This window comes from Oncorhynchus mykiss, chromosome 4 (genome assembly GCF_057628025.1).
Source record: "Oncorhynchus mykiss isolate SJ-2025 chromosome 4, ASM5762802v1, whole genome shotgun sequence".
Classification (NCBI taxonomy): Eukaryota; Metazoa; Chordata; class Actinopteri; order Salmoniformes; family Salmonidae; genus Oncorhynchus; species Oncorhynchus mykiss.
Genome location: NC_143025.1, coordinates 73,547,030 through 73,562,500, shown reverse-complemented (window position 1 = coordinate 73,562,500; position 15,471 = coordinate 73,547,030). Strand labels below are relative to the sequence as shown.

The following is a 15,471-nucleotide window of genomic DNA, read 5'->3' as shown; positions in this document are numbered from 1 at the left end:
CCATTTAGTCCCTAATGAGATCAATCAATTCTAGCAGGAGGGGCAATAACCACTCAATTAACACACACACACACATGACAGACACATACACAAAGAGACAAATACTTCTCATTATGTTTGGAACCTAATTGTAATTAATGGTATTTAGACATAAATATGATATAATGAATACAATCCAGAAGAGATCGCTAACACAGGTGGTCTTAAACCACATCTAAGGGTTGGAAACTCAATATAACAAAGCCAAAGTCAAGTGGTGATTTAATAGGATACATCTAATAGACGTTAATGTTATTGTGGCAATACTGGTCCCATTCCCAGCAGCCTCCAAGCCTGGCAAGCAAGAATAAGCCAGCACTGACCATCAGCTGAAATGAGGTAAAATCTCAAGATTACAAAACAATCTTCAGGTTATGTTATGGTTATTATCAGATTACTTTAAGTTTGACATTGTGAATGGAATCAATCAATCAAATGTATTTATAAAGCCCTTTTTACATCAGCTGATGTCACAAAGTGCTATACAGAAACCCAGCCTAAAACCACAAACTGCAAGCAATGCAGATGTAGAAGCCTAGGAAGAAACCTAAAGAGGAACCAGGCTCTGAGGGGTGGCCAGTCTTCTGGCTGTGCCGGGTTGAGACGTGAAAGGGTCTCTACCTGTGGCAGCTCATGGCGGTCACCAGCAGCGTGGCCCACACGTCCTCCACTTCCTGCAGCTGAGAGCGGATCACTTCCTGTCCCGCCACTGCACTGTTGCTCCTGATGGCCAATTCACCCTTCCCCACCGCCATGTTCAACTTCACCTCGCCCTCACCCTTCAGAAGCAGGATGTCCTGAATGGATCAACAATAGGGTCAGAGGGGACGATCAGTATTATAGTACTGTGTTCAGGCAGGAAGACTTCCTGTACAGAAGTAAACAACAGCGCTCTCTTGTGTCTGATCGAAGAACTGCAACATTGTATTACTCCAGTCACAGGGTGTGTGAGTGTGTATGCAGAATGCGTGAAAGGATGTGTAAATCAACAAATGTCTTAAATGTGTGTCCGAGTGTGTGTGTGTGTCCGAGTGAGTGTGTGTGTGTGTGTGTGTGTGTGTGTGTGTGTGTGTGTGTGTGTGTGTGTGTGTGTGTGTGTGTGTGTGGCATGGCTCCCTCCTTACATACCTGCACTTGCTCCAGCCTCTCTTCCAGCTCCTTTTTGTTGCCCATAGTGCTCCCCAGACTTCCCAGACGCTCCTGGATGTCCTCCAGCCAAAGCCACACCCCATGCAGGGTCTCTCCGAATGCCTGGCTCTCCAGGCACCCTCTCAGGCGCTCCCTGGTCCCCTGCAGCAAGGTCTGGTGGTGGGTCTGGAGCTGGGCTGTAGCCTTCACCTCCCCTCCACAGCCTCGACCTGCCTCACGCAGAGACTGGGCCTCCTGGCTGAGACGATCCAGAGAACTCCTTGGGGGAGAGAGAGATGGTAAAGCAACATCTTAAAGTTAATTAATGACTGACTAGCATACAGTGCGTGTATATACAGTATGTCAGTTACCGATAATTAAATATAACAACATTACAGCAACATGTACCACCACCATGCCTTATCAAGATGAATGACTCATCTCAGTGCTATTTAAGACTCTTTAGTTTAGAACACAACACACACAAACCTCTTTGTCAGCAGCTTTCTGTGGATCTCTTCCACTCTTTCCAGCTCGTCAGTGCTGTCAGGGACTCCTGGCTGCTCCTCTCCCCCCAGAGGAGGCTCTCTCTTCAGGCTACGCTCCATCTGTTCCAGCCAGTCCCTTAGTCCCTCCACACGGCCCTCAAACCTGAGAAAGCGGAACAGTGCCAATATGACGACTACAACTAAAACAAGTCAAGTTAGTTATCTAGTTAGAACACTTTGATATCCTTTGGGAAATTATCTAGCATCATCACACAACACAACAACATCATTCTTCTACATTCTCAGAATAAACAGGGTCATTTGTGTTACACAAACTCACACTTACAATACTGGTAGGACAATCTATTCTAGCAGGAGGAGCACCTGCTAGATACACACAAACACACTCACTCTGTCAGTAGGGTGATTCCCTCCTCCAGGTCTTGTTGGGTCTGTCTGCACCCCTCCTTGTACCCCACCCAGTCCCTCTGGCAGGAGGAGAGGCGCTCCTGCACCTGTCCCGACCCCGCCTTAGGCAGGTGGAGCAGCAGCCTCTCTGCCTCGCCACACACCTGGCCAAGGTGCTGCTCGCCCTCCTCCACACGCTCCTGCGCCACCTGGGGGTCAGGAGGGGAAGGGTGGTGAATAGTTTAGAGCGGTACTAAAGCAGTATGGCATAGACTAACACAGTAGTAACAATAATGTTAACACATAACAGTTAACTATGATTGACAGTACCTTTAGCCTCTCCACCTTGTTTCCCAGGGAGGTGACATCTCCTGATTGGTCAGAACATTCTTTTAGCTCCGCCTTCCGTTCAGAGAGCCAGGAGTTAAACTCTTGAACGACCTCTGCTCAGATGGAAAGAACGAATGAAAGAGAAATAGGATGAGAACAGAAGAGAGAAGGAGTGAGAGGATGAGTAAGGGAGAAAATATGGTTGACAAGGTGAAGGGGAAGGAGAATCGAGGCGGATAGAGAGTAGAGGGAGAAAGGGAGAGATTGTGTCAGCAAACAAGGGAGGGCGAGGGAGGAGAGATGCTGTCAGGCAGATGGGATGTGTGGGTGTGTCTGCATGGTGCGGCACATGGTTGCCTTGGCAACAATCCCAAATGACTCCCCTGAGAGCACCGGTGACGAGAGAAACATTACTCTCAGAGGCACAGGTGTGTGTGCGTGGTGCGTGTGTGTGTGCGTGAGTGCCAGACAGTGTGTCAGTGCAGTTTGAGTGTGCCCTGGGGAAAGGCTAATCAAAATGCAATCTAAGGCACCAGTAGCATTTAAAAGCAACATGTGATGCTATATGGTACAGATAACAGGGATCAATCTGTCCTGACTCCTCTAAGTATGTATGAGGCAGTATAACGCAGCCTTCATTCCATCCCCAGTGTCCTGAGCTATTTTATCATGTCAACTCCTCCTTGGTGTTTTCATGTGTCCTACTTTATGCAATCTATTCGTACATTGTCTCCTGGCTGCTCTGCTATTGTCCATCCACAGAGTCTGTACACAGTAATACAAGCAAGGGTTACAATGAAGAGGGGGCCATTTGGATGGGAGAGAGCAAACAGTGGGAATTGAGTTCATATCTATTTGAAACTTACAAAGGGAAATCCACCTTTATAACCTAAACATATCAGCACAAAACCCAAATTTAACCCTCTGCTCACTGTTGAAACGTAGCTGCAGTGCGTCCTGCAGAGTCCCGCGGGTCCTGGAGCTGAGCTGTGCTGCAGCCTCGGTCCTCTTGGCCAGCAGGGTGAGGTCAGAGGACATATGGGTCAGCTCTTGGGAGGGGTGGGACCTACAGAGTGAACTAAGCGTCTCCCTGGCCATGTCTATATCACCCCTCTGCTGCTGGAGGGCACTTTGGAGATCCTGGGGAGGGGGAAGGGGAGAGAGGGTATTGACTGTCACTCAGGGGTGGCTAGAAATAGAATTCAATATAATCGATTTTTACTAGCTTAGGATAGTAAATTACATACCTACAATTGTATTTGAATGGATTTCTGTGAGCATTGAAAGTGATAAACAGCCAAATTCACCATTTGTCAAAGTTCTATACACTCTCTATAAAACTGAGAGCCTGGGAAGGAAACTCCTTCCATCAACATGTGCTATTCTGCTTGGTTGAAATGGAAAGGGTAATATTATACCTTGACTCGAATCATATCCTCTGGTCCGGAGGGTTCCGTCAGGTCAGACAGGGAGCTCTCCACGGTCTCCAGCCGCTCGGCCATCTGGGACATGAGGTCCTCCAGGCGCTGCTTCTGGAAGCTGAAGTAGGTCAGAGAATGTCTGGCCTGGTCAAACACCTCCTGGGCATGACTGATCTTCTTCCTCAGGTCACACTCCATCACCTGAGAGAGACAGGGAGACGTATGGTTGACATTCTCCACATGTTGCATGGTTAAGTCTCTTTTTTACTCAGGATAACTTGTTGAATATCATGACCTCTGAACCTAAAACTCACCTGCAGCTGGATGGGTGTCTCCTGGAGCTTGGCCAGGTCCTGGAGCTTGGTCAGCCTCTCCTGCAAGGCATCCAACCTCTGTTCTCTCCTCTCCACCTCCGCCTGTTACAACATAGCAAGAGACTCTTTCAGCTGGCATCCTTTGATTTGATTTTTACATTAGGTCTCGCAACAGTGAACAATGTGATGATCTTTATCCATACTAGGACTAGACTGCCCAGCTTGGTCTAACCTGGAAAGTGGCAAGGTGTGTTTCTGTCCCCTGCTTGTCACTTAGATTGGCCACACCCTCAGTGAGGTCAGCGATGGAGGCTGCTGCCCATTGGTCGATATCCCGTTCCATGGTCTTAAGGTCATCCCATAGGGACACACAATGGCCTAGTCTCTCAGCGTTGGTCTGGATCCTCTCTGATACCTACAGGACAGGACAGGCCAATAAATGTACCATTTATATACCTGTTAGGGGTGCCAGGTAGCCTAGTGGTTAGAGCATTGGGCCAGTAACAGAGCTGACAAGGTACAAATCTGTCGTTCTGCCCCTGAACAAGGCAGTTAACCCACTGTTCCCGGGTAGGCCGTCATTGTAAATAAGAATGTGTTCTTAACTGACTTTCACAGTTAAATAAAGGTTAAATAAAAAAACATCAGCTGTCAGGATCTGTCTCTGTCTCTTGAGTTATTGGCCTGTAATTAAGAGAAGGAGATAGAGAGAAAGAGCCCATCTTTGTTTTCAAGAGGTAGCGAGGTAGTGAGATAAAGATAGGGGGGAGAGTGAGAGAGAGAAAGGCAGACAACATGTCTAGACTTGTTGATATTGCACGCTCATTTGTGACAGCTGAGCACTCCGCTGAATCCCACAGGGGGAGAGAGACAGAGACAGAGGGAGAGAAAATGAGAGAGACAAACAAACAAATATGTACAGAGAAAGAGCGAAAGATTGTGATTTAACAATCTGTTGCCTCCAAAGTGAATTACAAAACCATCTACACCCAGAAGAAATTAAACCCTCAGCTCTCTTCCTCATCCTAGCTCCCTCACCTGCAGCCACTGGTCCCTGAGTGTGTCCATGCCTCTCTGGATGCTGTCAGAGCCACAGTGTGGCACGTTTGCCAGCTCTCTCTGCAGGTCCTCTCCTGAACTGATGAACAGGTCCATGTCCTCCTGTCTTCCTCTCAGCTCAGCTATCACTGCCTCGTGCTGTTGAGACAAGAGAGAAAAGGTGTAATGACAACACTTCACCACTAGGTGGAAATCACAGCATAGATATTATCCCAAGAGCATCGTAGGCCTACTGTACTATATGAACCATATGACTACAGTTTTTCAGACTGTATAAGGCATTGCTATAACTGTATTACAAGCATGTGAAATATTGATATACCTGCTATTGTATCAGTATCATTCATTACAGTACAGTAGATAGGACTCTACTGCTGGAAAATGGTTGGACCACGGTTAATCACAGTGTGACTGACCCGTGAGAGTATTCTCTTGGACTCCTCTGGGTTGTGGTTGTGGTCAGGCTGGTTGTGAGAGACGGTCAAGGCGTTCTCTACAGTGGAACTGAGGGTGGACCTGAGGGAATGGAAGTGACGTAGCAGCTCAACGAGGAGTCCACACTGCTCCTGACTGGAGGGGGAGAGACAACATTGACAACTTGATGTAACTAAGACTAAACAGGAAACAATCATCTCTGGACAAAATGGAAAATATGTAGAAAACATTTTGTTAATTGACACAGATGTTGAAACAACGCACCGAGACCCCAGCTACTGCTCCATGTTCATCATAGTGAGCTTACTGACACAATAACAAATGCTGGATCTACTACACCACCCAACCAACCATTCTCTCCCCCACTCCCTCCCTCACCCATCCTCACCCATCAGTGATGATCTTCCTGACGTTATCCCAGGCTGTTTCCACCAGGCCCACCTCCCTGAGTGCCTCCCCAGCCAGCTCACTGTCTCTTTGGGCCAGCTGGCTTCCCCTCTCCCTCAGCCACTGCTGGGAATGCTGCAGAGACTGAAGCTCATCCTCCAACTGGACAAAGAATCGCAGACTGGGGAGAAGAGACGGGGGACAGTGGGGATTTAACTCAATATATTCATCATAGAGTATATAAACCATAAAATGAGATGTAAACAAATGTATTTTGGTTGTATTCTTCCCCTGGCAGAGTCTATATTATGAGAGATATTAGTTGTACCTGTTCTGAAAGGCTTGTACGCTGCTCTCTCTGGCCCCCTCCTGCCTGGCCCTCTCCTCCAGCTCCCTCAGACTCCTCATCACCTCCTCCCTCCTCTCCCTGAAGGAGGTCCACAGTGCCCCCAGGGCCTCCACCTGGCTCTGCCTCCACCCCAGGCCTCGCTGCACCCCCTCCAGGGCCACCATGAGGGCCACAGCCTGGCCCCTGCACGACGTCCTCCCCTGGCCGGGACCTTGACCCAGACCCCCCTCCCTGGAGCCTTTCCACTCCGCCCCACTCAGGTGGAGGTGGGCCTTGCTGAGCCTCCCATCCAACCCCACTGCCTGGGCCTCCAGACGGGCCACATCCCCGGCCACCTCTCCCAGTCTGTGGTGCAGCTCCTCAGCCTTCGAACGGTCCCAGCTCCCCCTGCCCTCCACAGCCTCCCGGAGGCCCCTGACCTCCCCAGCTGCAGCTCCATGGCTCTGGAGGAAGACCCCCAGCTCAGCCAGGCTCTCTCCACGGAGAAGGAGCAGGTGTTGGGCTTCGCTGAGGGGCTGTAGGCAGTCCTCCCTCTGGCCCTGGAGCTGCTGCTGGGCCTCTGGGGAGGAGAAGGAGAGGAGGGAGGACTCTCTCTGCTGCAGGGTCTCTCTCAGGGCTGTCTGCTCCCGGAGGGACTCCTCATGCTCCTGGAAAAGGCAGTGAAGAGTTTAGCCTAAAAGTTTCAACATCAACATTCACGTACAAATTCATAATCTATTCTACAGGATCGATCCTTGTCATCTCAAAGGGATACTTGGTGTGTTTATAGCACAATTAAGACACAATTCAGGCAACAAACATAGTCTAACTCACCTTGACCTGGGTGACAGCAGCCTGCAGGTCAGCTATGTTGACCTGGGAAGTCGTTCTGAGTACAGACAGGAAGTTCTCGCTCCACTGGGTGAGGGTCAGCAGGGCCTCGTCAAAGAGCTCCACCTGAGACAGGTGTGTCTGCAGCTGCTGCAGCCTGCAGAGGAGAGAGGTGTAAGGGTGTGTGTGCCAAGGGGTAAACTCCTGGATTATGGCCTTCATGGAAATCCTACTTTGGTCATCTGTATATTTACTGTAGGTGTGTTATGTCAGGTGGAACACAACACACGTCCTTACCTTTGTGTTATAATGTTTTTCATTGAGGTGCTTCTCTCCTCCAGCTGTGTAATGTCATCAGTGAGTTCTCTGACCCGCCCCTCTGGTGCTGTAGGGTAGAGACACGCCCCCAAACTCACCACACCCTGCAGAAGAGCTTCATGGGACTGCAAATCACTCTGCATTTCCTGTAATATCATAAAATATGATTAAATATGTACAATAATTATGATTTAGTTATTGAAATATGATTGTGGATTGATGTTAACACTTTTTACCTGTACAGTTTGCAGCTCATTCATCAGCTTTGCTTTGCCTGTAGAGAGGAGTTGAGTGTCTGGACAGCAGACAGACTCACATCTGTCTAACCAGGACCTGAGACTGGAACTCTCCTTCTCATACCTGAGACAAACAGGACAGAGGACACTTTTAAATACCGGAAAGGAAATAAGGTCTAGTACAATTGGTAGCGAGAATATTTACCCGATTCACACCTCCTAGTTCATAATATAATATTACTGACACTCACACACACACACACACGCACGCACGCACGCACACACACACACACACACACACACACACACACACACAAAAGTGACATGTATTCTTGGATGCTAAGGGAAGGCAGGCTTCCCCAAATATTTGACTAATATCGCTGTGTTTTCATAGTTTTTCTTCAATTCGCAAGTGGCTGAATCTCACTGGAGAAATCATCCGAGTAGGGAAACAGCGCCACTCCGTCTCATTAAGGGCAGCCCATGTATCTGATGATGTCTGGACCAAAGATGTATGACATGTTGCCGCCATAGTATTTGATTGATTGACGCCAGCAAGCATTTGGCTTCCCTTGATAAAAAAAAATATATTAAAAAATTAGCCAATCAGCGTTGAGCTGAGCTCAATTGCAGCAAAATGCCCCCCAAGGGAGGCCAGTTTGGATTTTGCTTCAGACCAATCAAATCACATCCAAAGCAAAACGTCATTGTCAGAAAAACTTGTCTGTTTCTGGTCTGCTTGTGTTGATGTCCTGCAGTAGCTAGCTTGTGTTGATGTCCTGCAGTAGCTAGCTTGTGTCGATGTCCTGTAGTAGCTAGCTTGTGTTGATGTCCTGCAGTAGCTAGCTTGTGTTGATGTCCTGCAGTAGCTAGCTTGTGTTGATGTCCTGCAGTAGCTAGCTTGTGTTGATGTCCTGCAGTAGCTAGCTTGTGTTGATGTCCTGCAGTAGCTAGCTTGTGTTGATGTCCTGCAGTAGCTAGCTTGTGTTAATGTCCTGTAGTAGCTAGCTTGCTAAATCGGCCCTTTCCTAAGCCATGGATGGAGATGGGGATTTGGACTTAATTCTCTGTACAGGCCAATGATGATGATGCCGATTCTGATCTGAACCATAAATGAATATGTTGTGCCACTGGCCTGAGACGATTGAAGTTCAATATGTAGCTAGCTAGATAAGTTAGCTGGTTCATTGTTGCCCATGCGAGGAAGTCAGGCTAGCAAGCATTTTAGCTAGGTAGCTTATGACAACAAAAACTAAAAGTGGACTGTATGACAGAGCCATAGATCGTTTTGACAACATGAAAGACAGGAGGATGGCATTGGAGTTCAACTAGTCTACAAGTAGATTCAAAAAATGTTTTTACTTGTGCACACGCAAACACACACACACACATGCGCGCACACACACACACACATACACACACACACACACACAAACAAAAATTAGTACCATGGACAGCCACATGATATTTAGCAACGTTGATTGGACTACATTTCTAAGTTTATTTTCAGTGTATTAAACTAAGCATATATAGCCTTGTTGATTTGATGATGTTTAAAAGTGTAAGTGTAAATGGTGCTGGAACAGCGAAGGCAGGGCTCCTGTTGTCTTTGAGCTGACTTGTGGTAACTCTGTGGTTCTAAATCACTAGTTGTTTAGTAAACTGTGTAAAACATTAACTTGACCATGCTACTGTTGGTATGAAATATTTGCTTTGTGGACTTCACGGGACAGATGTTGCTTTGCGGTTTTGTGATGAAACAGACATATATATAGTTGAATTTATTCCGCCACTGTGTGACTGTTGTCTTTTTGTTGTCTCTGCCTTATTGTATATCACGGTGGCGTATGAACGATTGCGTTATAGGGCAAACAATGCAATTATCACAACATAGGTTGTAATATGGCTTTTTTACCCCCCCCCCCCCCCCCCCTCCCCCCTCCCCCCACACACACACACGCACACACACACCCTTCCATTATGATTGGGCAGGCCATGTCTGTGTGTTACTGCTGTCTGTCAATGACAGGGACATAAAGGGACAGTCCTATCTCTCTACAGCACCCAGTACTGCACTACTAATCCCCAATACAAAAACCTCCAGGGTACCAGATGAGGTCTCCTGTATACACACACACACACACACATACAGACACACGCACGCACGCACGCACGCACACACACACACACATGCATACACACAAGCACACATGCACACACGCACAGACACGGACACAGACATGCATACACACACAGGTGTACGCATGCACAAACACACACAAACACATGTCTCCTTACTTTTGCCATAGTACCAGCAGTTTCTCCAGTGTAGCCTGTTTCTCTGCAGCCTGCTCTATGTATTCTCCCTGGTCCTTCTGGAGGTTAGCCACCTCTCCCTCCAGCAGATCCCCTTTACCCAGCCTCTTTTTCCCCAAGCACAGAGCCACCAGCCTGGGCTTCAGCTGCTCCAAGGCCTGGACTACGTCCTGGAAGAATTGCCAACATACAAATGTAATGTACGCACAAACAAATGTGACTACCATATCTTATCCTATCGGTCATAACATGATACACATATGTCATATGCAATCATTTTTGTTGATGTAACAGTGTAGACACATTATATTGTAGTACAGCATGCTGAGAAAGAGGGACATTCTGCACCATATGGTCCTGGAGAACTCTGTAGGTCTCTGAGGAGGATGTACAGCAGGTAATGGTGATGTCCAGCTTCTCTTTGAGGTCAACCATCGTTGTCTTCACCTGATGAAGACATCATTCAAAATCACCACTTACTACACTGTACTAACACATATATAATTTACAGTAAACCAGATATAATGTCCAAATCTTGAGATAAGTGTACGAAACGTGGACTTTTGCATACATCATGCATTAAAGTCAGTGGGAGATTGCCGTGGAAATTCTAGTCACCATAGAGGTTTGTGTCACCTGTTCCAGGTCGTTGTTAAACCTCTGCCTGCAGGTGGCACTCTGGTTGAGCTCTCCCCCCAGCTGCTCTACGCTCTCCTTCAGCTCCTCCCAGTACCGCTCCATCTGAGCCAGCCGCGCCCGGATACGCCCCGCCTCCCCAGGGGTCACAAACCCTGACAGAGCCTCTGACTCCGCCTCCAGGTGGGACAAGATGGCTGCCCGCTCTTCTAGTCTTGCTCCAACAAACTGAGAAAGAAAGAAAGTGAGAAGCAAGAGAGAGAGAGAGAGAGAGAGAAAGAGAGAGAGAGACAGAGAGAGAGAGAGAGAGAGAAAGAGAGAGAGACAGAGAGAAGAGACAGAGAGAGAGAGAGAGGAGACAGACAGAGAAAGAAAGAGAAAGAGGGAAGACACACACAGAGAGAGAGAGAGAGAGAGAGAGAGAGAGAGAGAGGAGACAGATAGAGAAAAAAGAGACAGAGGGAAGACACACAGAGAGAGAGAGAGAGAGAGAGAGAGAGAGAGAGAGAGAAAGGGGGAGACAGATAGAGGGTGAGAGATACAAGTCAAAGTAGATCCCAATAGGGCTATTAGATCAGTCTCTACAGTCTCTGTTCACATACTATCTGAAACCTGTGTGTAGAAACTGGGACCCACAGTGGTAAAGACTGCTGCAGGGCATTCATTACACAGTCATCCAAGTGATGCTCTGATCGTGATCAAAGCACAGACTACTTCTTGTCTCTATGTAATGGAGTGTGAATGGAAGGGAGGAATAGTATAAAGGTGAGATAATAAACTGCCTTTCTCCCACACACACACATGCAAGCACATATACACACACACATCATACCTCCACTGTGCTGATGTGTTTTTCAAGGGGGTCTGAGGAGGAGTTGGAGTCCACAGTGTCCAGCTCTCGCTCCCTCTCTGAGATCCAGGAGGAGAAGGCCTCTGACTCCCTGATGAAACGCTCCCACCAAACACACACCATCTCCAGCAGGTCAACACTGCAAAACAAGGACAGGAGGAGAGTCATAATCTGGAACAGACATGTGCTCACACACATACACAAACACAGACACACACACACCCAACCATTCCACTACAGTATTGCTACAACTGAATAGGATGAAGCCGATAAAATACTGTGCATGTGAATATATCTAGAAAGTAAGTCAAGAGGAGGGAGACATCCTTACTTCTTCTTGAGGCTGGCCTCCAGTTGTGTGACTTGTTGTGTGGCCTGCTGGGCTTGCTGCTGTAGGAGGGTCTGGTTCTTAGGACCCAACTGAATCTCTGCTGCCTTCCTCGACAGGGAGTCTGTCTGTACCACATACTCCACACTCTTCTTATGGAGCCCCTGCAAACAAATTGATACAGTGCCTTCAGAAAGTGTTCACACCCATTTACTTTTTCTACATTTTGTTGTGCTACAAAGTGGAATTAAAATTGATTTATTTGTAATTTTTTGGTCAACGATATATACTAAATACTTTGTGATGTCAAAATAGAAGGAAAATGATAGCATTTGTTTTAAAAATTATGAAAAATAATACACTAATATAACTTCATTAGATAAGTATTCAACCCCCTGAGTCAATACATGTTAGAATCACCTTTGGCAGAGATTACAGCTGTGAATCTTTAAGATCTCTTTAAGTCTCTAAGAGCTCTTCACATCTGGATTGTGCAACATTTGTCCATTATTCTTTTCAAAATTCTTCAAGCTCTGTCAAATTGGTTGTTGCTCAGTGCTAGACAACCATTTTCAGGTCTTGCCATAGATTTCTAAGCAGATTTAAGTTAAAACTGTAACTCGGCCACTCAGAAACATTCACTGCCTTCTTGGTAAGAAACTCCAATGTATATTTGGGCTAGTGTTTTAGGTTATTGTCCTGTTTAAAGGTGAATTCATCTCCCAGTGTCTGGTGGAAAGCAGACTGAACCAGGTTTTCCTCAAGGATTTTGCCTGTGCTTATCTCGATACGGTTTATTTTTTATCCTGAAAAACTCCCCAGTCCTTAACGATTACAAGCGTATCCATTACATGATGCAGCCGCCACTATGCTTGGAAATATGGAGAGTGGTACTCAGTAATGTTTTGTTTTGGATTTGCCTCAAACATAACACTTTGTATTCAGGAAAAAAAGTTAATTTCTCTGCCACATTTTTTTAAAGTATTACTTTAGTTCCTTGTTGCAAACGGGATGCATGTTTTGGAATATTTTTATTCTGTAAAGTTTTCCTCCTTTTCACTCTGTCATTTAGGTTAGTATTGTGGAGTAACTACAATGTCGTTGATCCATCCTCAGTTTTCTCCTATCAGAGGCATTACACTCTGTAACTGTTTTAAAGTCACCATTGGCATCATGGTAAAATCCCTGAGTGGTTTCCTTCTTCTCTGGAAACTGAGTTAGAATAGACGCCTGTATCTTTGTAGGGACAGATTGATCTACCAAGACGTGCCCTTCTCTGCAAGGCATTAAAAACCTCCCTGGTCTTTGTGATTGAATCTGTGTTTTAAATTCTCTGCCCGACTGAGGGACCTTACAGATATATGTGGGGTACAGAGATGAGGTAGTCATTCAAGGTAGTTCATGTTAACACTATTATTACACACAGAGTGAGTCCATACAACTTATTGTTGTATGGACTCATTTTTACTTCTAAACTTGTTTAGGCTTGTCATAACAAAGAGGTTCAATATATATTGACTCAAGACATTTCAGCTTTACATTTTTTATGAATTTGTAAAAATGTCAAAAAACATAATTTGACTTTGACATTCCAGGGTATTGTGTGTAGGCCAGTGACAATTTGTATATATGCACAGACGCACACACTGGATGTATCTCTAACAGACTTACCTTGGTACACCCCAGCTCAGTCCTGAGGCTGTCCAGGCTGCTGAAGATGAGTTCCCTCTGTAAGACAGGGCTGGTACTGCTGACAAACTGCCATACTGCCTCTCTCTCTGCGTCAAACTCCTGCCATGCACCCAGAGTCGCCTGAGGATCCCAAACAGATATCGTTGAATACAAACACAACATACAGTATGTGGACACACACACACACACACACAAGGTTCAGTAGGTTACTTTCTGAATGTAATCTGTTACAGTTACTTGTTATCTGTCCAAAATTGTAATCAGTAACGTAACTTTTGGATTACCCCAAATCAGTAACGTAACCTAATTACTTTACGTTACTTTTGGATTACTTTACCTTTAAGAGGCATTAGAAGAAGACAAAAAGGATCCATTAAACGCTTTGGTGTGTCATCACACTGGTCTCTGACTTGTGGACAGACTCAGTCTGGTAGAACAAACTTAAACTTGCACCTTTTTTCAATGCTTAATTGAATGTCATTGAGAAAACAGAAAGGAGTCATAATGTATTTTTTTGCAAACATCCTTTCTGAATTTAAAAGTTATCCAAGAAGTATATCATCTAGTTTTTCAAGAGTATCTGTAATCGGATTACAATATTTTTGCTGGTAAAGTAACTGATTACAGTTCGTTTTTTTAGTAATCAGTTGACATGTAACTGTAGTTACTCCCCAACCCTGCGCACACATATACACACACAAACACACAAACACACTGACAGCCACACCCACACACAAACGGGACAGACACACATTCCCACAGACACACAGATTTAAAGTGATCAATGACAAGGCCGAGAGGGACATGTTTACTTGAAACCCGAGGATATGAAGAAAACGTGTAAGTCAAAAACACAGCACACAGATCAATGGCAAGTTAACATAGGACAAAGACCAATCATTGATCAGGGAAGGTGCATGTGCTGAAAGATCAATAGGAAGACATGCACATGCATTTCAACACAGCCACGTGTGTGAATACAGTGTAGTTTATCCAGAGACTTGTACCTGCAGATTGTGCTCCTGGGCCCCTACTTTGCGGTCCACCTCTCTGAAAGCACCCTCTAGTTCCCGTAGTGAGCTACTAAGCCCCTCCGCCTTCTGCAGCTGGCGACAGTGAGCGACTAGTAGCTCTGCCTTCTTCCTGTCGGTCTGGAGACGCTTCAGGTGCTGCTGTTGACGCACAGAGAGACAAAGACAGGGGGACAGACCCAGAGAGACAAAGACAGGGAGGCAGACACAGAGGGATAAAGACAGGGAGACAGACACAGAGAGACAAAGACAGGGAGACAGACACAGAGAGACAAAGACAGGGAGGCAGACACAGAGGGATAAAGACAGGGAGACAGACACAGAGACAAAGACAGGGAGACAGACACAGAGAGACAAAGACAGGGAGACAGACACAGATAGACAGAAAATGGAAGTCAGAGAGAAAATCAACGTATTAAAGAGGATCAGTTTGAGCAAGGAGAAGCACAGAATCGCTAATCTTCTAAGTAAGTGTTGGGATGCAAGGTGATTTGTATATCAGTGATTCTGATTGTGCAGTCCGACTGCAATGTAATGTAGTCGATCTCAAACACACACACACATAATGGCTTTATGAGACATTATAGTTACACAGTAGGAATGTGTTTTAATTTTTTTTTTTTATTACCACCCCTCCCACAGCCAGCCCCTCCCTCAGCCCACCCCTCCCTCAGCACACCTCTCCCTCAGCCCCTACCTGGTGTATGAGGAGCAGCTGCCTGGCCTCCTCTGGGTTCTCTGCCTCCAGGATCCTGCTGGTCTGCTCCTGAGCCTCCCTCCGAGCCCTGAGAACCTCCTCCAGAGCACAACGCACATCCTCCCTCAGCTCCTCACTGTGGACCCTCACAGACCCCTCCTGACCCCACTGAGACGAAGAGAGCAGAGAGAGGAGGAGA

The 15,471-nt window shown here is 46.4% G+C and overlaps 1 protein-coding gene across 1 annotated transcript in view; it reads right to left on the bottom strand.

Moving 5' to 3' along the window:
* syne1a (spectrin repeat containing, nuclear envelope 1a) overlaps positions 1-15,471 on the bottom strand; it is a 178,763-nt gene that overhangs the window by 124,892 nt on the left and 38,400 nt on the right. Inside the window, 24 exon segments of the mRNA XM_090232997.1 lie at positions 661-836; positions 1,168-1,447; positions 1,657-1,818; positions 2,067-2,272; positions 2,394-2,506; positions 3,326-3,533; positions 3,812-4,015; positions 4,129-4,230; positions 4,361-4,543; positions 5,167-5,325; positions 5,604-5,757; positions 6,011-6,190; positions 6,338-7,005; positions 7,172-7,325; positions 7,466-7,632; positions 7,723-7,846; positions 10,021-10,208; positions 10,387-10,485; positions 10,675-10,902; positions 11,507-11,663; positions 11,856-12,016; positions 13,524-13,664; positions 14,552-14,716; positions 15,273-15,440. Coding sequence (XP_090089123.1) covers positions 661-836; positions 1,168-1,447; positions 1,657-1,818; positions 2,067-2,272; positions 2,394-2,506; positions 3,326-3,533; positions 3,812-4,015; positions 4,129-4,230; positions 4,361-4,543; positions 5,167-5,325; positions 5,604-5,757; positions 6,011-6,190; positions 6,338-7,005; positions 7,172-7,325; positions 7,466-7,632; positions 7,723-7,846; positions 10,021-10,208; positions 10,387-10,485; positions 10,675-10,902; positions 11,507-11,663; positions 11,856-12,016; positions 13,524-13,664; positions 14,552-14,716; positions 15,273-15,440 — 4,547 coding nt within the window.